Source organism: Hermetia illucens, chromosome 4 (assembly GCF_905115235.1).
Source record: "Hermetia illucens chromosome 4, iHerIll2.2.curated.20191125, whole genome shotgun sequence".
NCBI lineage: Eukaryota > Metazoa > Arthropoda > Insecta > Diptera > Stratiomyidae > Hermetia > Hermetia illucens.
Genome location: NC_051852.1, coordinates 167,330,978 through 167,357,879, shown reverse-complemented (window position 1 = coordinate 167,357,879; position 26,902 = coordinate 167,330,978). Strand labels below are relative to the sequence as shown.

General features: G+C 41.5%; 2 protein-coding genes across 2 annotated transcripts in view; one reads left to right on the top strand and one right to left on the bottom strand.

The window, feature by feature from the left end:
- The first annotated feature begins 443 nt into the window (after window positions 1-443).
- On the top strand, window positions 444-2,607 carry LOC119655850 (nischarin). Its single transcript, XM_038061968.1, has 6 exons — window positions 444-860; window positions 920-1,153; window positions 1,224-1,349; window positions 1,525-1,681; window positions 1,741-2,259; window positions 2,324-2,607. Exons 1-6 carry the CDS (start codon window positions 654-656, stop codon window positions 2,482-2,484), a joined length of 1,404 nt encoding a protein of 467 aa, XP_037917896.1. The 5' UTR covers window positions 444-653; the 3' UTR covers window positions 2,485-2,607.
- A 13,683-nt stretch (window positions 2,608-16,290) lies between these two features.
- The window catches only part of LOC119654934, a 46,047-nt gene continuing 35,435 nt past the window's right edge, over window positions 16,291-26,902 (bottom strand). Inside the window, exons 5-11 of the mRNA XM_038060586.1 lie at window positions 22,989-23,279; window positions 21,727-22,876; window positions 20,604-20,859; window positions 20,404-20,548; window positions 20,253-20,343; window positions 17,799-20,179; window positions 16,291-17,738 (exon numbers count right to left, since the gene is read on the bottom strand). Coding sequence (XP_037916514.1) covers window positions 16,755-17,738; window positions 17,799-20,179; window positions 20,253-20,343; window positions 20,404-20,548; window positions 20,604-20,859; window positions 21,727-22,876; window positions 22,989-23,279 — 5,298 coding nt within the window. The 3' untranslated portion in view covers window positions 16,291-16,754. The remainder of the gene's footprint in view (window positions 17,739-17,798; window positions 20,180-20,252; window positions 20,344-20,403; window positions 20,549-20,603; window positions 20,860-21,726; window positions 22,877-22,988; window positions 23,280-26,902) is intronic.

Below are 26,902 nucleotides of genomic sequence, written 5' to 3'. Positions count from 1 at the left end.
GTAATTATGTAAGTTATGTTGAAGCTACGATTTTTACAGCAATTCAAGCCTGATATCGATATTAAATACGAATTTCAATCCCTAAAAAATCACGAAGGTTTATTATCAAAATCTCAACACTTTAAAGAAGGACGAATAATAATCTACTTACTCACACGTTAAGGAACACTTCCACTACGAAGTTGGCTTCTGACAAATTCACATTTGACAATTTTGATGAATATTATTCACAAAATTGCGGTCTTCCCCCAAATATTATTTACCACTTTGCAACCTCACGCCGGCCGATCTTTCAATTTTTGACAGCACCAGCAAGCTAAATATTCCAATTCAACCATTCAATTTTATCAGCTGAATGTAGTATGTCTGGCAACGCGCTCTAGAAGCGGACAAGAGAGACACTCAACCAACCAGTAAACATTTGTTTTTGACATTTCTGACATCTCCCACCCCCACAAGCCAATTCTTTTGTCAATGAAAGCTGCCAACAAACAGCTCGCAATTGCCTTTAATTCATGTCAAAAGATTGAGGGGAATCAGCTGGCCGAGACGTTGTACAACTCGCTTCCGACCGCTTTCTTTATTTGTTATTTAATCGTTAACCTTGTGTTTTAATTCAATTATTCCCTTCAAAGTCATCTGAATGAGCTGATATGTCGTACTATCACAAGTTCGCCACAGAAACAACAATTAACATTCCGAAGTATGTGGAAACCAACGGCGTGATTTTCTATGATATAAACGTTAAAGTGAAGGATGTGGAGTGGTGGGTGCAAAGGCGATATCGTGACTTCGATGAGTTGCACGATAAATTGGTTAGCGAGCAAAGTGTGTCGAAGAAACTGCTTCCACCGAAAAAGGTGAGTAACCGACTGGCTTTCTCCCTCCGATGCCGTGAATAATTGCTTCTATATTTCAGATGATCGGCAACAAGAACCCGTCCTTCATTGACCAACGTCGAAGGGACCTCGAGGAGTACTTGCAGCATCTCTTGGGGTTCCTCCGCATCGCCATGCCCCGACCCTTCGCAGAATTCCTCGAGTTGAACAAATACGACATAAACTTTTTACTGCAAGATCTCGCCAAGTATTTCTGTGAGTGTGGAAACGCACTGATGTGCGTAAGCCCCGAGTACAGTTTTACATGTCTCGATGTGAGTTTTTCCGGTCAGGTGAATATTGAAAAGCATTTACTGACTCATGCCTTTTGTCATCCAATTTCAGCTGTACTCGATAAGCGAACGAATGGGTCTCCCTTGTCCATTCGAAGACATTCCGGACAGTTTCGACTTTTCACATGTGCTAGACTTCTGTTGTCAACTGGAAATAATTTCCATTACGCCCACTAAAGTACGTGAAACAGACTCAAATATGAAGAAATTACCAACTCCCCGGTCGAATGAGCTTAGAGTGAATGTAACACTTCACTGCGCATGCTTCCCTTCCCAAATTATAATCCACTTATGCAGACCGATATTCAATAAACATTCGAAAATTCAAGCTCAAACTTGCTCCCCCTTTTCAGGCATCCTACGAGGCAGGGAGTGATTACAACTCTATCGATGTTCCAATTGGCCGCAGCAACATCATCCCGAAAAACCTAACTTTTCACCTCAATGCATTCCGTAATCTCAAACAAATGAAGGTTTATGGCATTTCAACCGAAAACTTTTCAGAAATTAGTAAAAAACGAAACAAGTCCTCACCCTACAAGTTATTCAATTTAACGTCTTCATTGCAGCCTTCCTGAAAACAACCCTTACAACACTCTACGTACACAATACAACTATCACGAAAATAAACCAAGTGATCTTGTGTGATAACATCCACAAGAACGAGGACATTGAACAGGTTTCGAAATGGGATGTCCTTGGCTATTTGAACGTTTCCGGAAATCTACTAACGTCATTTGACCAAAGCATCAAACTAGCACCCAAACTCCACACACTCATTGCAGACCAGAATCGCTTGAAATCCATAAAATATCTCAACCACTTGCCACAACTAAGGACATTGAGTCTATGCGAAAATCTGATCACAGATTGCACAGATTGGCACACAGAACTCGGAAACTTAGTCTCACTGAATCTGTCCCAGAATAAAATCAGGTCCTTAGTTGGATTGAGAAAAATGTACTCATTAGTAAGCTTAGATTTGAGCTGCAACCAAATTGATGACATCGATGAAGTGGACCACATAGGCCGACTACCACTGTTGGAGCAGTTACGTCTGACGGGCAACCCATTGTCAGGTACAGTAGGTAAGTGCGACATGAAGCTACAATCGAACTTGCAATATCATTCCAACAAACTTTCTCCTGCCAGACTATCGACCGCGTGTCTTTGCGCGATTCAATGAACGAGCCCCCGATGTTTACCTAGACAATGAGAAGGGAACACCCAGAGAATTGGATACAGCACTTGTCCTCTCAGCGTTGAGGAAATCATCCAGTAGTCAAGGATCATCTAACGGAGTAAACAGATAGCTTTTAGAGCAATTGTTGTATTTGTTTAATTTTATTATGATCACGTGAAATAATAAGAAGTAATTGATGGTTTCGGAACGACATCTAACTGAAAGGTATTGCTAACAATCCGACCAGAAAGTATTTCTTGTGTATTTAACAAGCAATTTGTGTGAATTTATATGATAAGCCGTCTTAATTCCATAATTTTATTCTTGGTATCGTCAATTTTTAAAGACACAAAAATTGGCGGGAATTGTAAATAGTTATTATTTTAAATAAAAGTTATTTATTTTATAAAAAGCGTGACTTTCAAAACTTCTTAATTGTGTCGCTTTCAGCAGAAACACAAGCTGCCACGTGTTTCTGGAGCTCATTTTGAGGAGTTTTTGTATCACAAAACCTTATTAAAATCGGTTTATTGTCTGTTCTTTCATCACTGCGAGGTGGAAAAGTTCGAAACCTACTGCTGGCGCCTACTACACAGCTATATGAAACTATTGTAATGATAAGAGTGCTTATAGGAGATCAAGTCGATCATCCTGAGTGGCCGATAACGTCCTAGAGGGCAGAGCTATCCCAAAAATCTAATCAAATTGGCTAAATTGACCGTGAAGGTCCGCCCACAAAGATTGAAGCTCCATCAAAGTGCTCGGTTGACACGTTCTTGCACGCCTCTGTGCTAGCCAGGCTTGGGAATGTGGGGGGGTCCTTTGAGCGCTTTGATCCCTCACGCTTCATTACTCAAAACAACGTGTTTATTCCGATGCGTGGGTCCGCATAGGATTCTAAACTCGACATTAATACGGATTTCGCGACGGCCTATCGAAGGACAAACAGAACGCGAACTAAAATTGGAAATTAAAAGAAAAAAAAAACAAAAACGGCTCAACGGCGCGCGAATTATATAATAAGCTTTAGCTTATCTTAAAAAAAAACTATATCTTTTGTTTAGGATAAGTGAGGGATCCTAAGTCCACAACCACTTGTTGTTGGACCGGACCAAATGGAGAGCAACTTACTCCCACGTTTATTTGGTCCGCGGATCCCTCGTTTGGGGCATGGCACCCAAGCATTCAAAAATTGTAGGACAAACGGTTTCGTCCAGGGCAGAGGCAACTCTTCAGACGCTGCCTCACCTCTGCCCTGGGAGCAGCGTGACCGTGAGTGGCATCGGATGGAAAACGCTCCATTTATATGTTTAGGAAAACACGCTAAGGGTGCGAATTATATCCAGTAGAAACCGATAGTTTGAGCCTGAGCTGGCTAAAGCTAAATTAATTGTTTAGGATAAGTGAGTGCCCTGGACGAAACCGTTTGTCCTACAATTTTTGAATGCTTGGGTGCCATGCCCCAAACGAGGGATCCGCGGACCAAATAAACGTGGGAGTAAGTTGCTCTCCATTTGGTCCGGTCCAACAACAAGTGGTTGTGGACTTAGGATCCCTTACTTATCCTAAACAATTAATTTAGCTTTAGCCAGCTCAGGCTCAAACTATCGGTTTCTACTGAATATAATTCGCACCCTTGGCGTGTTTTCCTAAACATATAAATGGAGCGTTTTCCATCCGATGCCACTCACGGTCACGCTGCTCCCAGGGCAGAGGTGAGGCAGCGTCTGAAGAGTTGCCTCTGCCCTGGACGAAACCGTTTGTCCTACAATTTTTCTATATCTTTTGTTTTAATAACTTTATTATTAGTAATGGTTCTTCGAACCGAATTGAACAGTGGCGGTCTTAAGACTAACTTAATCTAGTTGAATTCAAACCAAGATCCAAGAGAATCCAAATGTGCTGAAAATGCATTTTCTAAATTGTGGACATTTTACACTTGCAGACTAAACATCTGCCAGTCTGGAATCTTGCAACCTGATTCTTTGGTCACGTTGCTGACACAAGTGTGAGAATTAATTTTTGTTGGGTCAGGCGTTTCAGGTAACGTAACTCCTCCCCCATTAAGATCTGGATTTCCTTGGAGTTTATTGATTATTTTTAATTTGAAAGCTTTGTTTTTGAAATACATGATACATATGAAAATTGATATGATGACAATGAGAAATGTTATAACTGAACTGATTGTAACAACTTTTGTTTTATGGTATTTTAATTCTTGTATTTCCTTTATATTTTGTCCTTGATTTACAATAAGTTCTTGAAACGTTAATTTAAGTTCGGATGAAGGTAAGTTTTGATTTCTCAAACTTATGAATTTACTTACAAATTTTGTTACTTTGTTACTAAATGTTTTACGGCCAATTTGAATTGTACAATTTTGAAAGTTTACAAAGTAGTTGCCGTTAAGTACAAAGTTCCTATCGTCACAGGAACTGTTAAAGGTTACATTTTTCATATTGGTAAGTATTACAATATCTTCTTCGGTTTCAGTAAATTCGGAATTTGAATTTTTGATAAATTTACAATCATGTCTGAAAATACAATTTTTGCTCAGTGAGAGTTCCTTAAGTGATTTTCCCTTTTGGTAAGAATATGCTTTATTATCGATTTCAATAATATATTCTGGTTCTTCATCTATTTGTTTCTTATTCGAATTTGCTATTGGAAATATAAGTTTCTTTTTTAATGTCAACGTTTCGATTGGGATTTTAATTGCAATAATTATGGAGTTGTTGACGAACTTAGCAACTCCTAACTTTATATTGTGAAGTTTATGAAAATCGATATCGTAAGTTTTAATCTCTTCGTCGGTAAGTATACTAGGATGAAATATATTTGCTTGAGTCGAAACAATACTATCCTGAATATTCTCGACTTGTCTTTTTATTATGTCTAACCGAATCATTTGTTCGAGGATTAAATTTTGAGTCGAATGATTTTCTTCTAGTCTATGTATTTGATTGAATTTCTCTACGATCCTTTTGCGGTCCGATTCTATTGCGTCTTTTAGGAAATTAAAGGTTTTATTGAATTTGTCGTTAATTTTTACTTGTTGGTTTGTTTGTTCAATTATATTGTGATTGTTTGTGTCGATGACATTTAAGTGGTTTTGGATGTCCTGTCGATCGTCATTGTCCATTGTACCAAATATCCAGTTTAAGGCGGTTCCGCCCAAATTGATAAGACCTCGTTTAGATCTGCGTGGAATGAGAGTTTTGACGGAATTCTTGATACTTTCAATTTGGAGGAGTGCCAAGTCCTTATTTGAATCGGTTTTTATTGACTTTATAGTTGCTTCTAGTGAGCTGACAATTTCTAAAATTTCGGTGGGGTGGATGATGTGTAAGATAATATCGTATTTGTTGACGATTTCTACGTCTTCTGTTCTAATCTGTGTATACCCTATTTCAGTAGTAATTTTCTCAACTATCAATGTCTGTAGCGTGGGTGGAAACAGTAATAAGAGAATCCCTGTCACGATCAGTACCTGAAAGTTGAGATTCATCATTGGATGAGGTTAATTTCCCTTGCAATATGTCTAAAATGATTCTTTTGCGGAAGTAAGGTATATTCTTTTGAGAGAAAGTAATCTTATGATCTCGGCTTATGTATTCTGCATACATGGAACAAAACACACCGCAATCATTCCCGTTTGTTTGGTGCGGGATGTCTTGCACATTTTCTTTGACGAACTCAGATGTGTCTAAGGGGATTTTTTGTTTATCTAAGGATTCGAGTCTTAAGTATTCAGCTAAGACTTCGAGTAGCCTCGTATTCGGTGTATCCATGGAGTTGTAATACTTAAGTGCTTTTTCTTTAAAGTTAATAGTTGCCAGACACCAATGAGACTGATCGACATGAATCGGGATCAGTATCAAATCAAAGGAAAAGATATTGATTTTTCGAGTCCATCTCTTAACGCCTTCATACCCAGATTGAAGAAGTCGTTCTGCGAAGAATGTACTCATTGTATGTACTTTAGTGAAATGTTTATTCCTTTCCTCATCGCAACGATTTGCGATTAAATTAAAATAGAAGTTAATAACATTATCGTTTAACCAACTGTCGGGAGTAAGTGTATTGAGATCGCGTCTAGTTATTTTTATATTAAACTTGTTGATTAAAACTTCATCTTGTGGGCCTTCATAAATTGCTGCAATTTGTTATATTCATGATCATTGAGGTACGAGTATATGCCTATCTTTCCTTTGCTGATATATCTCCTTAGTATGTCATTGACATTGCCATTTTTTAGATCCGATTTATCTACGAATATTCTCCTATTTTTAAATGGGTATTCGACCTCAATATCTTTTGATTCCTTTAGGATTATCTGTGTTCTAAAACGATTAACAACTGTTTCTAGGATTGGTATATGATCATTAAGGTCCTCCTCTTGAGAGTGGATTGTTTGCATTTCTAATGATTCATTATCCATGGCATTTACCTCATTTATGAGTTCATTAGTTTCTTTTATTTTATGTATTTCTTGTAGATAGGGACACACATTTTCAGTCTCTGCTAAGTTTATCTCGTTTGTTTCGACATTTATTCTGCTCAGGAAATCTGCTATTTTGTTGTGTTTACCCTTAATATATTCTATTTTCATGTCGTATTCACCTAGAGATATTAACCATCTTTGCAAGCGAGGGTTGATATCTTTCCCTGCATATTTTGTTTGTAACCATTTAATTGGTTGGTGGTCCGTTTGGAGGTCAAATTCTTTACCAAACAGGTAGGGTCTAAAGTATTTTGTTCCCCAGACTATCGCTAGTAATTCTTTTTCGATTACGGAATAATTCCTTTCGTGGTCGTTAAGGGTTCTAGACGCATAGCAGATGGGTTGTCCTTCTTGCGTTAAAACTGCACCTATGGCAAAGTTACTAGCGTCTGTTGTTAATTTAAACCTTTTGTTAAAGTCAGGGTACTTAAGGATTGGATGGGTTGTAATGATTTGTTTTAACTTATCAAACGCTGTAATATAACTGGGATCATTCGTGTTGATTTTCATTCCTTTCTTAAGGTATTTGGTTATAGGATGTGCTACTTTCGAGTAGTCTTTAATGAATTTCCTGTAGTAACCCGTAATACCTAGGAATTGTCTTATTTGCTTTATCGTAGAGGGAAGTTTCAAATTTTGAATTACCTTTATTTTGTTTGGGTTTGGTTTTACACCTTCGGGCGTTAAAACATGACCCAGATATTCGGTATCTTTCTTAAGAAAGTTACACTTACTTATTTGGATTTTTAAATGGGCTTCATTTAGTCTATCAAATACCTTTTTGATGCTGTCTAAATGTTCTTCTAACGACGTACTGAAGATCAATATGTCGTCGAGATAGACAACACAAATTTTGTTTATTAGTCCCTTCAGAACGGTATTCATTAACCGTTGGAAGGTGGCAGGCGCGTTTTTTAACCCGAATGGCATTCTTACGTACTCGTAATGACCGAAAGGAGTGGAAAATGCGGTCTTTTTACGATCTTCGGGTTTAACAAGGATTTGGTGGAAGCCTTTCGCCAAATCCAGTGTGCTGAAATATTGTGCACGACCCAACTTGTCCGTCAATATTTGGTATTGGGTATCGATCACTTATAGTCACTTCATTTAGGCGACGATAGTCAATTACTATTCGCCATTTCTGCTCACCAGAATTGTCAAGTTTTTTGGGTACGATCCACAGAGGGCTGTTATAAGGAGAACTGCTGGGCATTATTATTTTTTGGTCCAACATTTCCTTTATTTGTTTTTCGATTTCACTTTCGTGAACTCGAGGGTACCTGTAAATTTCGGAGTAAATAGGGGTGTTAATGGTGGTTACGATTTCATGTTGTACCTCATTGGTACAAGTTAATTGTTCTCCCTCCTTATAGAAGAGGTTTTGATATTTTCCCAACAAGTTTACAAGTTTTTGCTTTTCAAGAACGTTCAAATGGTCGAGATTTATGTTGTCAACGTTGCCGGACTCTAGATTACATACTTCGTTAATGACGAAGGAGTGGTCATTGTATTCAAAAAATATCTTGTTATTATTAATTTCTAGACATCCGTTCTCTAGGTTGATTTTAGCCTTCAGGGGGATAAGAAAATTTTGGCCAATGATCGCATCGTATTTGCGACCTGTTAGATTCATTAACTTCCATGATAGTGTTCCGGATATTTTAAATTCGGAAGGTATAGGAGTTATTATCCCCTTGTTTACTTCACTGATTCCGTTAAGGGTGGAGAAAAAGAGGGGTTTTGGAAGGTCTTTCTCTGGGTAAATTTCAAATGTTCCGGGTTTAAGGAGGCTTGTTTCAGATCCTGTATCTATTAGTGCTTTAAACGTTTTGGCACCGACTGTTAGTGAGACTATGGGCAATTTGTTTCCAGAGGCTCTATGGAAAAATTTACCTCTTTTTGTTCGATGTTATCAACTTCCATCGATTCATGGGAGTTTTTGCCTTGGCTGTATTGTCCAGAATTGTTATAATTGTTATGTCTTGTGTTACTGTTACTGTACTGTCCATGTCTTCTAGTTTGGTTCTTGTCAGAGTGTCTATAGTTCTTGTTACGATATTGATCAGAATTATTTGATTGTTTTGGTTGAAAGTTATTATATCTGTTTTGGTCCGAATTTTGATCACTGTTTTTCGGATGTTTAATATTGTTTCCCGAATTTTTAGGTTTCCCGTTTTTGGGATGGAAATCTCCAGTATTTTTATTGTTATTATTGAATTTACTTTTCCTATAATAGTAATGAATAACATCTGTTTCCTCAAGGAGGCCTAGATCATCAAACTTATTATAAGCTTGAATCAAAGACATATCTCTGGTAATTAATGAACGGTAACTTCCGGTTAACATGTCTTTTACAATATCCATGAGATTCTTATCATTATTCTCTGGACAGTAATTTTGTGGTTTAAATTCATCGAAATCATACAATTCATTGAGCTTATAATTTATAGATCTAATGCTACTAAATAACTCTCGAGGAGTACTAACCTTCAAATTACGACTCTGGTCCATCAGCTTCCTGTAGTTGTATCTCGGTCGGAAATGTATCCTTAACTCTCCTTTGATGAGTTCCCAGCTGGCATTTTCCCCTAGCCGGCGTATACATTGCTTTGCTTCTCCCTGGATTTTCTCTTTCACTGTTGTCGATAATCCGTAAATTAGTAAAGGCTCGTTGTTTCCGCACAGAGCCACTACATTTTCAACTGCTCGGATGAACTTCTGGAGTGAATATTCCGAGTCTTTGCCAGTAAAGGTCCTTATCTGGCTAAATTTATTTAAAATTTGGTCGGGTTTTAGCTCAAAGTTATTCATTGGGTTCTGTTGCTGCACTAGTTGCTGTTGTTGCACTATTTGTTGTTGCTGCTGTTCCAGTTGTCCCCGCAGGAATTCCATATCCTGTTGGTATCTAGCCTGCAATTCCTGCAAGGCCTGTCTGAGTGCTTCATTTTCACTATTCGGCATTATTTTTATTTTTCTGTTCGAATCGAACGTTAAACTTCGCGCCGATTGCATTCACTATTCGATATAATCGACTCCCGAATTTATTAACATTCGTTTACTAAGTACACAACTTGGTTTTCACGTTCACGAATTTATTTACGCACAACACTTAAGTGATAGCGTTATTTGTTATGTTCACGGAATCCTTTTCTTCGGAGAAGGATCCTACCGACTGCGCCAATTATATAATAAGCTTTAGCTTATCTTGAAAAAAAACTATATCTTTTGTTTTAATAACTTTATTATTAGTAATGGTTCTTCGAACCGAATTGAACAGTGGCGGTCTTAAGACTAACTTAATCTAGTTGAATTCAAACCAAGATCCAAGAGAATCCAAATGTGCTGAAAATGCATAAAATGCATTTTCTAAATTGTGGAAATTTTACACTTGCAGACTAAACATCTGCCAGTCTGGAATCTTGCAACCTGATTCTTTGGTCACGTTGCTGACACAAGTGTGAGAATTAATTTTTGTTGGGTCAGGCGTTTCAGGTAACGTAACTCGCGTGGAGCCGTAAGTCTCCGGACCCGAGTGCCGTGATCAAGGAGGGGAAGATCCACGACGGTTCACCGTCTCAATGATCGTCTCTTCCGCCTCAGATCTTGTATGAGGCACGGCCTCTGAGGTTCCCACCCTACCTCGACATCCTCAGGCCAGTTATTGACTTTGAGGATGTCCCTTTTATAGCAGTTCCGCGGGGGGGGAAAAGGAGGATTCGAAAGGGAGGAAGTCCTCAAACTACTATTGGACTATTTAGGCATTAATATTCATTGTTCCAATCAATTTCATAACAATAATTAAAATAAAGAAAATAAAGATAAAATTCAACAAAGGAAAAGAAAATAAATAAAAGAAAACAAGAAAAAAATAAAACAATAAGAAAATAAGAAAAAGAAAAATAAAAACAATAACTCATCAATAAAAACATAATTCATTTATATATAAATATTATTAGCAGGCGTATTGCTTAAACTCTTACGTAAACGATTACTCATATTATGCTAGAATCTACACGTTTCTTAGCTGTACACATCTGTCTTTTCCTATTAGCGAAGATCTTTCTGGGATTTCTCCACAATGTTTGACACTGACGATCAATCCCGTCACAAAGTAAATCACTTCACCTTCGTCGGCCTGAATTTATTCATAATACTTCCTTCCAACTGTCAATTCTTCCTTCCTTTCCTTCTTCCCTCCCGTCTGGGCTGCTTCACCTCCTTTCCTTTTTTCTCTCCTGGCGCACCGCTTCAACACTTCCTTCTTTTCTTCTCCCTAGTCTCACTTCGCGGCTCTTCCCCGGTACTTCTCCAACCTTCCACCTTCTCCTTTTCTTTTTCCAGCCGCTCCAGCCTTTCTTCTTTTCTTCTCCCTAGTCTCACTTCTCGGCTCTTCCCTGGTTCTCCTCCAACCTTCCACCTTCTCAGAACGCCAAATCGAAACTCACCGTTCTTTTTTCCTCGCGCACCGCTTCAGTTCCCGCTACATAGCCTTTCTCACTCACTAGGCAATGTTGCGGCAACATGCGCATGCGCCTGCGGATGCGGCAAATCATTCGCCTCTTGTCAAGATCAATTCGCTCGAATGCATTCAATTATGTGCAATCTGCGGCGAACATTAAGGCAACTGCACACTATTAAATGCATTGTTTAAGTAAATTAATTAAGAAAGAGCCGAATGAGATTCCGCTCCCGTCGCGCAACCGCGGTCACTACACTAGTGTTTACTAAAACCACCTCCCTCTTCCTCCAATCTCCACATGAGACACCTATAAAGCATTGCGTCGCGGCGGCTGGATCAGTTCTTAACTGCCACTCGTCGTTCTCTCCGCATCTTGTGCAATATGGTGAATCGTCGAGCCAAAATCAATGTATGTAGGTATGCACGATACCATCCATATCCACTCAAGAATTGTGTTAGCTCGTAACTCCATCGATTGTCCGGAATGAAAGGGTATGCCGAACAAACAGTTTCGCGATTCGTCCCATCTTTTGCTATTCTATGATAAATTTCCACCGCGCAGTTGGTATCGAAATGCTCTAGACTCTCCGATTGCATATGTTTTATTGTGGAGAGTCCAGCCTTTGTTCGCCAGGTTGTCTTTGGAGACGAGCATCTCTGCTGATACTTATGCTGCTTCTGCCAATGTTGTCCGGTTTGCACTTAAAATATACACTATTTCTAGTTTTTTACAGTTTAACTCATTTTCCAAAACAGTCGCGCATTCTTTAGCTGCGTAGAGTAGCACAGAACTAACTACTCTTAAAAAACAATATGTCGGCTAGTATTCTCGAGATAGTTACAGCGATGGTAAATGCTTTAGTTGCTGCACACTTCATGTTTTTCTTGAAGTTAAGCCTTCTTTCGATCATTACTCCCAAGTTTTTAAGCGCTTATTGAGAGTAAATTATTTGTTCGCCAACTTTAATTTTCGCGTTTGTCTGGCTTCTTCCCCTGCTCATATTAATTAACCACAGCAAAGGATCTAGGACAGAACACTGTTGAACACCGAAGTTGTCGGGAGTCTTTTCAGTCCATCATCTAATTTGTAATACAGTCTTATCACCAGGAAAAATTCGACAACAATGCATTCGATGTTTGTCGGACTCCCTAGTTTTAACTAAGGACTCGATGATTTTTTTCCCAGTTTGTAGAGTTGAACGCATTCTTCACATTTAGGATTACCACTTCTTTTGCAGCCTTACGAAATCCGAATTACTTGTCTGAAACGTCCCATTCCTTTTGTTCATTGGGGAGCTACCAGATGGTTTGACAATAGTATTGGCCAATCATATCGATCTGTGGAAAGAAGGGTCACTCAATGGTTTACCTGACCTCGAAATGAGTATCAGCTTTTGCTAGTTCCACTGCCCTGGAATTCTCTATCTCTAAGGCATGTCGTAAAAACTTGGGCAAATATGTTATCGGTTGTGATTTTCGACCCTAGATAGAAGAAATTTTCAACGGTCTCGAAGTTGGAGTCTCCTATCTTTATTCTTCCCGTTTCACCGGTGCGGTTTGATGTTGTTGGTTCGTTGGTTGGTTGGTTTTTGGTGCTGACGTTGCCACCTTTATCTTGCCTCCACTGATGTGCAGCCCAAAATCTCGCGCCTAACGCCGCCTGCTCGATCTGGATGAAGGCAGTTTTTACGTCTCGGGTCGTTCCTCCCATGATGTCGATATCGTCAGCATAGGCCAGTAGTTGGGTGGACTTAAAGATCACACAATTGGATCACTTTCTCCAGGGCCAGGTGAAGAGGACACATCATAGGGCATCCCCTTGTCTTAGACCGTTGTTGATGTTGAATGGTCTAGGGAGCTTCTTTTATCTGGCCTCGCACATTGGTCATTGTCAGCCTAGTCAGTCTTATCAATTTCGTCGGAATACCGAATTTTCTCATGGCCATGTACAGTTTTACCCTGGTTATGCTGTCATAGGCATCGATCGATGAAAAGATGTTGCAACTGATGGCCATATTCCAACAGTTTTTCCATCACCGATCTATTACTGGTCTGCCTGGAGTGAAGCCTCTTTGGTATGGGTCAATGATGTTCTGGGCGTATGGGGCTATCTGGCCTAGCAAGGTAGCGGAGAATATCTTATAGATGGTACTCAGCAACGTGATACTTCTATAATTACTGCACTGCGTGATATCTCCCTTTTTATGTATGAGACAGATTATGCCTCGTTGCCAGTCGTCAGGCATCGATTCACTGTCCCATACTTTGAGCATCAGTTGATGAACCGCTTGGTATAATTGGTCATCAATTGGGCGTAATTTCCTCGGCTCCTGGCGACCTATGATTATTAAGCCAGTGGATTGCATGGACTGTTTCTTCTATGCTTGGTGGTGACAGTTTTTGTCCGTCGTCTTCAGCTGGGGGGACCTCTAACTCGGCGATATTTTGTTTGTTGAGCAGTTCATCAAAATACTCAACCCATCGCTCTAATATGCCTATTTCATCGGAAATCAAATTTCCCTCTTTCTCTCGGAAGAGTGAGCATCGAGGTTTGTAAGGTTTCATCCTTCAGACTTGTTAATAAAACTTACGCGCCTGGTGCGGTTGCTCCTTGTACTTTTCGAGTTCATAGACTTGTTGGTTCTCCCAAACTTCCTTTTTCCTACTCGCAGCACATAATTTACTGAATGGCCACTATAATATATGGTGTAGTGGCTCTTCTCCAGCAAACCTGCCCCTTTTCAACGCATTTCCTGCGACGCTGTTACATCAGCCCTATATTGGGACAGGGTATCGACTAGCTGCTTGGCAGTTCCATCTCTGTACAGGGAGCGCACGTTCCATGAGAAAATGCGCAAATCGTTATTCCGTTGTCGTTGCCGGGTTCGTCGTTGTAAAGTCCACCCTGTTCGAGGCTGCTTCTGTGGCTTCGTAACGTTGGTTTTCCGTGTAAGGTTTTCAACCCTACCCAACCCCAAACCTGGCTGACCAGTTGATATAATTTGTCCCGTTTTTAGCGGTCACCACGTGGAGGTGGAGATAGGGTTTGGTTCAGCAGGTGTTTCCCAGGTTTTATGCTCCATCGTGGGTACCAATCCACATTTCGCCTTGGGACCTATACTACCCTTTGACTACCCAATAGCTAACCAGCTTTGACCACTCGAATAGCTGCCTTCATTAATGTGCAGCCCGAGATCTCGCGCCGCCTGCTCGATCTGGATGAAAGTGGACTGTACCTCTCGGGTTCTTCTTCTCATAATGTCAATATCACCAGCGTAGGCCAGTAGTTGGCGTGACGAGGATGGTGCCTCTCGCTTTCACATCTGCATCGCGAATCACTTTTCCGGGGTTAAAGAGGACGCATCATAGCGCGTCCCCTTTTCTTAGACCGTTATTGATGTTAAATGGTCTCGAAAGTGATCCTGTTGCTTTTATCTGGCCTCGCACATTGGTCAGGGTCAGCCTGCTTTCCGATGAAATAAAAGTAACCGAACACCATAATTGGCTCTAAATTCTTTTTTGGAATTCGTGGTATCTCATAGAATTGGCCAATTTCTCCTAGCACTTTCCCGATGGTGTTGGTCAAATCATCACAGACCTTAGCGAAGAATGCAGATTCAATCAAATTCATGGTAATTTCTGCTCAAGAGAGGAAACGTTTATTTTTTTAGCCGTATGTCTCCTGTTCAGCCCCTTGTGGAGTATACCATTCATTTCTTACTATGGTTTTTCTCTCTTTTTCAGTGAGGCTGTGTTTGATCATCAGATTTAATGCCGTACAAACCCACAGCACTGAGACAAACACTAACATCTATGACGACTGTGATTCGAAACCAAGGTAACGAGATTAAGAAGCTAGTGCCTACTACCACAACCATCGCGTCACCTTTTAGAGATCATAAATCAGTGATCCTGACTTCGACTTCGACTTTACAGATGCAGGGCCAAATTCACTACAGAATGAATCTTCGCAAAAGCTTGAAGAAGAATAGCATAAATTCATCGCAATTTATTTTATGGGTAATATGGAGGGTCTGCTTGATCGGGAAGAACCTTCTCCTTTCCCTCTACCAGGAAAACCGGAAGAAAGTGAAGCTGGTGATTTGGACGCAACTGGTCTAATTCTCGTATGTGGAAACAGATCCATGCAGCCCAGACACCGTGAACCTGGGAGGATTCGAAGCCGACAACGGAAGGCACTGCAAAAGAAGGCGAAGTTTTTTTAGCAATGAAGACATGGGCGTCGCTGCATCACCACCAGCTCGATGTGTCCAAATCTGCGGGTCTTGATGGTATCTCGCCCATAGTCATCTAAAAAGCTGCACCTCTCCTCTGGGTAGACTTCTGCGCAAACTTTTTCATCTGTCTTACGCTCAGAGTATCTTTCCATCGGCTTGGGGAATGGCTCGTGTCCAGCTCATACCTAAAAAAGGAGAAACGTATGATCCCATTAACTACCCACCAATAAATAGCATTAACTTCAATTCTGTCAAAAGTTATTGAAAAACTTCATCATTATCAACGGCGGAACAACTGGTATCCGGTCTAGGCCTAAGGAACTGGAGCGATCAATAAGGCAATGAAAAGTGCAATTCCTCATGATATCCGGCAGCGATTCCATGAATATTACGTATTGGTTCGATTGTTCATCAATTGAGGTCGGGTCTGGTCAACGGCGAATCACATCCTTGTCTGACGCTCCAATCTGCCTTAGGTCTGTGCACATTGACTGACTGTAGCCAACAACCTTCCTTGGTGTCTTAGGCCTGAAATTTTAAGAGATCCCCACTTTTTATTTTGTTGAATTCGTAGATGATGGGAAAAAGAGATGAGTTGTCCTGTTCCGCTGCTCACTCTAGAGGACCCTCTGAAAAATATCAACTGAACTTAAGTAGATAAAGGGGAGCGGAATCTTCATCTTTTCACTTAGTGGTGGTCACTAACTTCCTCCTGAAAATGTACGAATGAAAGGCTTTTCTTGTGGTAAAAACCGATATTTTATTATTCAAATAATAAAATAAAATTCTGTGCATTAAACAAAGAGTAATTCTAAAGTTAAACCTCAAACGTTTTTTTTTTTATTTGAATTTACAAAATCGAAATTCATGAAATGTCAGGGCGGGGAGCACACTGTACACAACAAATTCTTATTCACGGTTGCTCAACTACAATCCCTCCCTCAATATTTTTCTTCACAATAAATATTATCCCCCTTAAACGCGGGCTCTTTAAAACGGATTATGTAAAACTTAGCCTTTATTCCATCGATTCTATCAACTAGAATTTTCTTATCCTAAGACAATGTACATAAAATAAATTTTTTATCACATATTTTCATCTTCTCTTAACGTAAAGTATGTACAATTAATACTAGGTGGATCCAATCAAGAGCGGGATTGTGTCCAGTCAATTATCTCCGCGAAATTAGACTTGGTATTTACATTATGGAACACAGACCCGACGTCTCCAATCCACTGACAGTCCGTGGGACCTTTTTCAGTGCCACATTCGCAAGAGCCGGTTTTAGCGCGTACTGGATCGAATCGTCATCCTCTAGTCGTTTTGCACTGTTGGTGGAGTTATCGGCACCAGAACTCGTCTCTACAGCGGCGCTAGTCTTGTTGTTGGATGAACTTTGTGCAACTGTATTGCTTTCCGAACGTATTGCACTTTTGCTGATGTTGATTTTAATTTTATTAGCTCCTGTCGTTGTAGCCGGGGTTTCTTGAACGTCAACGTTGCCATCTATCGAAGATGAAGGATCGTGGAGGACAAGGATATTTGAATTGCTTGCACTTGCCACTGGCGGTTTCGGCACCAATGGTGCAATAACAACTGGCGCAGGATCAGGTCGCTTAGGGGTATCTTCATCAGCTTGCGTTGAGATGTCGTCGTCACAGATAATCGTTCCGACCTCCTCGAACGCGTCATCTTCATTGTACCCGTCGTCTTTGGGTTCTTCTTTAATTTTAATTACGTTGAACTGTGAAGACTGTGACGAATCGTCCACAGTTGAAACGCTTCTTTCTGCCGTTTCCTCGTAGGTATCGAGATCGGTAAATGGGATATGAGGTTCCTGGATTTCCACATCATCTGATTCTAACGCTTCGCTATCTTTAGCTGTCTCTTCATCCTTCTTGGTGTTAGCATCGCTCTCGCTATCTGGAACCAGGAGCTCACTTTCTAGCGATGGCTGTTCAATGATCACATCTTCGTCATCGTCTGGAATTTCTTGAATGGAAGGTTCCTCAGTCGGCAACACGATCACGTCGTCTTCATCGTCATCATCTTCAATCACTTCAGGTGCCTTCTCCTCCATAATAACGTCATCATCCTTCTCCGACTTTACAACGACAGAATCCATTGCGTTATCATCCACATCATTTGTCGTTTGAAGAATTGAATCCATCGTCAACGATGCCTGAAAATAACCAATCACAAGTTAAATAACAAAACTTTAGAGCAATGCAATTAGTGTTACCTTGAAGTCCTCATAACAAATGGGATGATAGATCTTGTCCTCCACCCGGATAGCGTCTCTCAAGTGCCATTCTTCCGACTCCTCATTGTAGAATTGCTCGAACTTATCATGGCACATATCGCAACATCTGTCCACATCATCTGGACCGGCTGGACAACTTGGTGGCGGTGAACTCGTTCTCTGATTCGAATTTTCATCGACATTTTCCGTTTCATTTTGCTGTGTTTCGAACCAATTCTTCTCCCGCTCCTCCAAGTCTTCAATCTCCTCATACTGAATCCAATCGCTAACATCATAATACCATTTGCGAGAATGAGCGCGACGCGAGTTATCACGCTCCTTCCGATTCTGCCGGAAGTGCCAATCCAAATGTTGGCTATATTTCATAGTCTGCTCTGGTGGGAACCTCACTCCACAGCTGCTACATTGCATGCCACTGAAGAGCTTCTGAATTATCGGTGCTTGACGGGTTTTGATGGTTTCCGGTCGGGATAAATCGATCGGAATGATCGGCTTCTCCTTCAACTTTTCCTTTTTGCTCTCGTCGGCCTTCGATACCCCTTGGTTTTGGTTCAATATGCCTGAGGCCAATAATTTTTGGAATAGTTCGTCAATATTCAAATTGCCTACTGATCCCGCAATCGATTGAACAGAGGAATCCGACTGAGTCTCGTTTTTGATTTCCCCATTATTCGGAGCGACGGATCCTTGCGCTAATGCGTCATTCATGGCGGGATTCAATACAGGCAGAGCTGCATCCATTGGAAGTTGCGTCGGCAGCCCTGGGTTCACGGAAAGCAACGCTGCGGATTCCGGCGATGCCATGGGTAGATCAATTGCTGCAAATCTATCAGTCCGAACCATATTTTGTATGATAACAGTACCCGGGACAATACCATTAGGCAAGGTACCGAATCTTACGAAGTGTTTCACGCCATTTAAGTGCATACTTTTCGGCAGTCCACCGTATTCTACATCAAACGGAATATTGTCGATCAACACGGTTCTTAATTGATCGGCAAACTGGAGGGTATGCACCGTGTCATTGATCTGGAAGGTTTGTACTTTAGCATCGAGGAAAACAGGAACTATGAGAAGGGCATCTATGATCAGATTGATTTTCCCTACAACCAAATCTTGTCGGGTATTACCGATGCGCACCTGTGGAGCCGGTCCTTCAATCTTGAAAACTCTAAGTCGCCCATCTAAAAATATTCGGATTGGCGGATCACCGAAATAGCACTCGTACCAATTATTGTCTATATACAGTTCCCGAGTTGGGCATCCGAAGCGCATTTGATGAGGATTGCCATCAACCATCACAGTTTTGTATACATCATTGAAGCTCAGTGTAATCATGTCATGATCGTCGATCATGATTCTCCTTTGTCCCGCTTGGAAGCCAATTTCTTTCGGCTGATCCCATTCCATAAAAGCGATAGCTACCTCATCGTAGAAACGGATTTCTTTTGGAACGCCATCAATATTGATGGTTCGAACAACATCTGCGTTTGGATTGTCCACAGAATTACTGAGAGGTGGCAGGAGAATGGGCGGCGGTAGGGGTGGCCCGGGCGTTACAGTTGAAGTGTCTGTAGGCAAAATCGGGTTTACTATGGGCGGAACTGGAGGAGGTGGTGGAATCTGACTCTGAGCTGGAGGACCTGCGAATATTAACTGAGGTGGATTTTGCCAAGGATTCGGCACGGTCCCACGATTCATCATATTCGGCACGTTAGCCATGTTCGCACCTTTCGCAGGGAATTGCGGTCGGAAATTCGTATTTCCAACAACCCATTTAGGTTTACCAGTCGATGCCTGAGTAGCGGCGTTCGGTTCCCATGGAGACCATTTCGATTCCTTGGTTCTTGTTCGTTTCTCGGATTTCGAGCCGGTCTGATTTGGAAGCGACTGTTGCCTGTTGTTGTCAGCATATGAGCTTGTACCGCTAGTCGGAGTTGGTGATCGTCTTAGCACTGAACTTTGTTCAAATTTGCTTTCAACAGTTGAGTTTTCATCTTTTCTCGAGACTTTTGGTATTCGTTTCGAGAGAACTTTTGATTTTGCAATTTTCGTTTCAACATCGTCTTCCTCGGAACTGAAGCGAACTTCATCATCGCTGATTGGTGTGAGGTCCTGAGTTACTTCTTTCTTTGTGAGCAGAGATTCACGCCGTTGAGCTTCTTTCAGTTTGCTTTTCTCGTTTATATGAATCACAGTCTTCATAAGGGTATTGTACTGTTCAACATCCATGTTATCACTCTCAAACATTTCTTGGGCCTGGCTTATGATTGTTCGAATGTTCGTATCAGTTCCGTCCTGTGAATCCTCATGGACGTCGTTGAATCGACTCGCTTTCTTGAACGATTTCAAATCTTTCTCTGCAAAAAGTGTGGAAAAAAACAGGGTCAAAAATGAAGAATAAATAAATCCAGCAGTTGTTATTGGACATACCGTATTTCTCTCCTTTAGCTGCCTTCGCCAATTTCGCGCGTACGTCGTCTAAATTTGATTTCGAAGCAGACGATTTATTCGACTTCACACCCTGGTGGGCAAATTGCAAATTATTAACTTAAACTTTGCGATTGCAGTTGCGAATACTCACTTTAACCTTTGTCCAACTTTCACTTTCATTTGATATGATTGGAGGTGGAGGCGGAGTTGATGGCATAACCGAAGACATACCCATTCCTAAATGATTGCTCGGAGCCGATAAAGTCCTCAAATCAACATCTTCAGTGCCAAATAACCTGTAAACAAAAGAAAATGTTCAATTTGCCCGAATCTATCTAGCAAATCACTTACGAATCGATCTTCTCTGATCTAGTCTTTTTCGTTGCTGGCTCCTCAATGTCTTCCAAAGTAGCCACTGCTCTCTTTTTTGGGTCTGCCTCATCCACTGGTTCACTATTCACCGGACCCGGCCCGTTTGCCGCATCAGGCCCTACGTTTATAGTACTTGCTCCCATTGCACTTGAACTCTTTGCTGTGGTCACTGCACTCGGATGAAGCTGCCTTAGGTCGATGTCCTTCGTAAGTGATGCTGGCGCCATATCTATATCTATAATAAATCTTTCATTGCAAACTTTGCCACACAAAATGAATGAAGATGAGGAAAGATCACATCTTCTTTCGTTTTACTTTTTCTCTTACTTTTTTTCTTTCCTGCATATTTGTTACCTCAATATCAATTTATCAAGTACATTCTAAATCTAATTCCACGGAGCAGAGCACATTCCAGCATTCAAGATTTAATCAGGACTAAAGGCAGACAAATTAAAACAAACAAATTTTCTTTCGAATATTTTATTTCTAGTGTTCATCAAATTCAAAAGAGACTTTGGGGGGAACTACCGGAAAATTTTCTAAGGGAGTTTTCCACCTGCTAAATTACTACTCCTCTGAAAAAGACCTCCAAACTGAACAAAGCATCTCGAACCACTCACGCCAAACAGATAGTCCGACATATTCGCTCCACAACTATTTCCTCTTCAAGCGATCGAGTTAACTTCTTCCCCGAGATCAGTTTTAGCTGAATATTTCGGAAACTGGAAAGGATATTCCGAACAACTATTGCACAAACGTGAACCTTTGATGAAAAACTCAATCAAAGCGACGCCGCAAATACGAAGACAAAAAAAAAAATTGGAAAATCATCGCATATGGCTCCCTTGGCGCAAATATGCCAGTATTCAGGACTGTCCAAACTTCTAACCACACAAAACAAAATGGGTCTAACCAATTTCACCTTGTTAAGGAAACTACACTTCCCCTAGGCGAATCAGAACACACCCGGCGAACAACAAAACCTACGAAATGTACTCGAAACTCCATAGAAAAAATGTTGGGTAACACCTGGGGAACAAAATGTGCACTACTTCGAGGTAAATCTTTATTATATAGACTAAGTGATAAAGGCGATTCTTACTTTCTTCTAAATTTTCAGCTTTGCTGTTACTACTTGACACAGACGACACTCCAAACGCAGACGCGGTCGGAGCACTGCCGTCCGATTCGTTAGTCTTAAATGTGGTAGCAACAATTGACGGACTGGAAACGGGTACGCTTACAACAGCAGACGGTCCCACATCCCTTATCGTGTCAGTCACAACTTCTGTTATTGCACTCTCTGCACGTGATGAAATCTTCATTCGTTTTTCAGGACTTGTCGATGATGTCGACAATGTATCACGCAGATCAGTATCATGACTAGATGTTGGTGGCGGGGGCGGTGACGGCGGTGTTGGACTTGAAGACTTTTCACGATTTCGTCTCATATAGTTTCGCGACTTAATCCGCTGCTTGGCAATATCTTGGAATTTAGTCGGTGATGCCGCTGTCGTCACGCCACTACTGTTACTGGATGAATGGGAGGACGTTTTCGACGACCCATCTGCAGAACGCTTTGGTGATTTCTCAGTTTGCTTTGATGTCGAACCCTTTTCGGATCCTTTGTGAGGCGATGAATCAATTTTCCGCTTACGATCCCGCTCATAGCTTGATAGCTTATCGCGTGTACTTGAGCTTTTTGAACTTTCCCTACTCTTCGACATTCCACTGCTCCTCGATGATGAACTTGAATGAGTTTTGCTACTGCTATTTCGACTACTCGGCAAAGCTGTAGGTGACAGCGGAACACTGGCAGCGCTCGAGACCGGAGACTTTTTTCCATCAACGGAACCAGACTTTTCCGCAGTCCCCCTATGTGCTCGTCTGGTGATGTTGCTACCACTATTGCTGCTGTACGCCGACGATGGCGTTGATTTCGATTTTTCCCGATTAATATTACCATATATAGATTTCGAAGAGCTTTTCTGGACACTTTTATCCGCACTTATGTCTTTTTTAACACTATTTTGCACTTCTAATGTACCCGCACCGGGTAGCTGACTGCTGGGTGTATCGGAGCCTGCTGCACTGTTCATAACTGTTTGTTGTTGCGCTGCTGCTAGCGCCGCTTGTTGTTGTTGTTGTTGACGGGCTAATCGTGGATCGCGTTGTCTAATGCTGTTCAAGAGGGCTGAATTCACTGGTGCTACCCGAATTTTTGGTGCATTATTATTGGCAGGAGGGAAGGGCTGCAATAGGAAAGATTCCGGTTTAGAAGTTGTGCGATAAAGTTAAATTTAGGTTTATAATTTATTTAGTTAAAAACATATATCCATTATAGAAGTGTGGATGAATACATACCATTGCAGCACTTCCTGGTGCAATCGGCTTCTGCAAATGTGCCGCTTTATTTGTTGGCCCAACGAACATTGGTTTATTAGGAACAGCCGGCAGTGGTGTTGCAGCGGCTACATTAGCAGTAATGGCTGGTTTCGCAGTATCACTTTGTATAGTTGATTGCAACTGTTTTTCCTGTTCTTCCAGTCGTTGTTTTGTAGCGGCCAACTCCAATTCTAGTTTTCGTTTCTGTAATTCCAACAATTGCCGTTGTTTATCACGCAATTTTGCCTCCATCTCATTCAAAGGTTCCCCCTAAAATTGAATAATTTATGTTGTATTTGAAATATGTAATGATAATCAAACGAGGATTCTAATTATATTATGGGTTAACAAATGCCCTGGAGATCAGTCATCTGGACTTCTTCCCGGTGAAGTGTATTCTGGAAACGCGTCGACATTAAAACTGCAGCGGTTGATCGGTCAGTAACACGTTATCAAGTTTCACTCAAGCTTCGAGAAATGGCTGCTGACGACACCTACTTTTTTTCAAGAATTGCGGAGTCCTAAGTCCGCATCCATTTGATACCGGACCGGACCAAATGGGGAGCAATTTAATCCCTCTTTTTTTTTGTCCACGGGCTCCTCGTTTAGAGCTTAGCACTGAAACTTTAAAAATATTAGGTGATGACGGCTTTAAGGTTTCTTACTAGTACAGAGGCAAATCGCCAGACGCTGCCTCACCTCTGCCCTGGAAGCAGCGGGACCGAAGCGTCTCGTAGATATCAACTGCTCTTGCTCCAAAGTATAGGCGGATTTACGCTCAATATAATTCTGTCATGTTGTGTTCTGCGAATTATATAAAGGAGCACTTAACATCTGCTAGTCGCTTTGGTCACGCTGCTCCCAGGGCAGAGGTGAGGCAGCGTTTAACGATTTGCCTCTGCCCTGATAGCCGTCATCGCCTAAGGCATACCTAGTCTGGTCATACGTTTTGTCAGTACGTTCCGAAATTTCCCACTACGAAAGTGAACGTAGAAGGCAGTGTTACAACCTATCGAACACGACTCCACATTGCAACGGTCGCCGCTTTGAATAGTAGCCACTTCATGTTATCGACTTATACAGAGAGACTGGAGATGTTGATCGACTGAAAAATGGGTAGACCCGTTTCGCTCGTAGTTAGAGAGTGGTGGAAGCTATACGTTCGCGCATCAACCGAAACCCAGGGGTTAGTAATCTAGCGATTATTGATGGCAAAATGGATAGCATGTATTCCTAAATATTTTGAAAAAAAATTTACAGGAATCTGTCAATAAAATGGGTTTGGGTCCGAATCATATTTTCCAACACGACAATAATCCCAAACATATAGCTCATATGATACGGGAGTGGCTACTGTATTATGCCTCAACTTTGCTGCATTCACCAAAGCAGAGTCCAGACGTAAATCCAATCGAACCACGAAAAGCAATTGCACAAACACCACATTCCTCCAAAGAGTTCTCTATAAAAGGCTTTACAGGATGAATGGAACAGTAAACCTTAAAGTATTATGCAGACTCTTGTCTTATCTATGCCATCACGGATGCAAATAATCCTGGAAGCCAAAGGAGGTCCAACCAAGTATTGATATTTAACCAATAGACAAATATCTCAGAATAACAATAGTCGTACGATCAGTTTTGTTGCTTAGAATTATTTTTTTTTTATAACTTTTCATCACGCAACCAAACCCTAATAGCAAAAGTACACGAGGTCTGGCTATTGAATAACTTGCTCCGCACGCAAGTGTCCTGGAAAAATAGGGGACAAACGAATGCAACGTTAGATAGGCGGATGTATCTAATATTTCAGTACACATTTTTGTCGCTGTTATTCTATAGGGATCGTCGTATGAACGTTCCAATGATTGCTGACATAGAAATATGACAAACTGAACATGAAGAAAGTCAGTGCGAAGTTGGTCCAAACAAATTTGAACCCTGACAGTCTATCTGCTCAGATTTTCCTCATGTTAAATAAAGAGCCCGAATTAATGGAGAACATAACTTGCGATGTTATGTTATATTCTGTGTGTGTGTGTGTGTATGGTGGGGGAGAAGTTACAGCTTCCGAGCACTTCGGCCGTGTTGGCCCATTGTACTCGCCACCCCCGTCTAATGGAATATTCCGGATTCGTTCACGTATCGCAGGATTTCCGTTAGTGGATGTGATGCTACCCGTCGCAGTTCGAAAACATCGGCACCAAAGACCTGATGCCTGGTGCGTCCATAGGCGGGGCATTCACGTAGGAAATGCTCCGTGGATTCCGCTTCCTCATTACAGGAGGGACACGTATCATCTTCGATAATTCCTATTCTGAACACTTGCCCAGCTAGTGAATTATGGCCTGTCAGATTGCCCACAATACACCTGCAAGTCCTGCTATTCGACAGGATAAACTTTGCGGCACGTATGTTCGGTTCTGGCAGGAAAAGTTTGGTGTGTCGAGCAGCATTTAAGCTCCGCCACCTGTCGTTATGGGAAGCTTGTTCCCAGTTTTTGAAAACAGACTTAACTAATGCTACTGATACTCCAATTGCTGGCTCCGGTCCCGGCATAGGGGAGATTGACCCCTCTTTCGCTAAAGCGTCCGAGATTTCATTTCCCTCTACGCCACAGTGACCAGGTACCCAGAGTAGTTCCACCGTATTGAATCTAGACATAGAGTTCAAACGGTGGTTCTGCATTCCTGAACGATTTTCGAGGTGATCAAAGGACTGCTCAATGCAACTTGGTTGTCACTGCAGATTGCGATGCGCCTTCCCTTCAACCGCTCGTCAATCACCCAGTTTGCCGCTCTTAGGATATTGTCCCAAACGAAAAGCCCACTTCTCGTTTTTATTCGAGAGGTAGACTCCGGCTCCCGAACCCTCTTCTGTTTTTGAACCATCGGTGTATCCGTATATCCCGCAGACCCACATAATTTTCACCCCGGGACCTATTTCAGGTGAGATCAATCGCCACTCGGTGTATCAAATCATTGCTGGCCTTTTGGTTATCTGCCATCAACTTGCAAGTACAAAGCAAATGAATTTGGTGGTTGTTCAGTATTCAAGACCACGAGGGGGTGGTGGCCGATTCTTTGATAGACTTAGGATTTAACGTGATTGTCGATGCGTCATCCCTGCCAGTGATCTTGCCAACATCACTAGTATCCGTGAAATTTAATATTAATATAATCTTATTGCATAAGGCGATCATTTCAATCTTAAACGGGCTTGCCGAGATCAGCTTCGCTGAAAGACGCTAGAAAAGTATCATTTGCATAGAGCAGTATATAGGATGCTCACTTTTCCTCCTCGATAGATTTCAGGACAAAAGATCAGATCTCCTGCTAGCAACACATTGCCTGGCAGTGTTCGACTCCTTTAGTAGGCGCAATTTTCTGGTGGACACAGGCGCAGAAATGTCGGACCTGTCCGCCACTAGGCCCAGCAAATTAAATCTACACAGCCAAAATTAGCGGCAGCAAACTCGACGACTACAGGCCCTCGACGTCTATTTGACGTGGTCTTTGCTTGCGTGATATTTCCTTGTGAAGCTTCTTTCTACCAGACATCAGCATCCCCATATTAGGCGCAGGTTTCCTATGCCACTATGGGCTGCTAGTGGATATGGAGCACAAGTTCCACCTCTCTTATGTCGTCAGGAAAAATTTCGACCAACTCGGACAACCACACTCTTTTCATCACTTTTAAAGATGGTGTCGAACCATGCGCTAGCACACTCCTGCAAAAACATCGCAAGATTGCTACCGAACGTAGCATCTCTCAGTCAGTTAAGGGGTGGGGTGAGAGTGATGTTTAACACCACATCAACACTATCCCCAATCTCCCCAAAGGTGAGTCCTTTACTATTCCAGAAGCTCGCTATTGCGCGGAAAGAGTTTAGAA

What these genes read in the sequence shown, in the direction of transcription:
- LOC119655850 (XM_038061968.1), top strand. Translation starts at nt 654, where the DNA reads ATGTCGTACTATCACAAGTTCGCCACAGAAACAACAATTAACATTCCG. An exon ending in ACAGTTTTACATGTCTCGAT is followed by an intron (nt 1,154 to 1,223) that starts GTGAGTTTTTCC and finishes ATCCAATTTCAG; the next exon opens with CTGTACTCGATAAGCGAACG. An exon ending in CCCATTGTCAGGTACAGTAG is followed by an intron (nt 2,260 to 2,323) that starts GTAAGTGCGACA and finishes TTCTCCTGCCAG; the next exon opens with ACTATCGACCGCGTGTCTTT.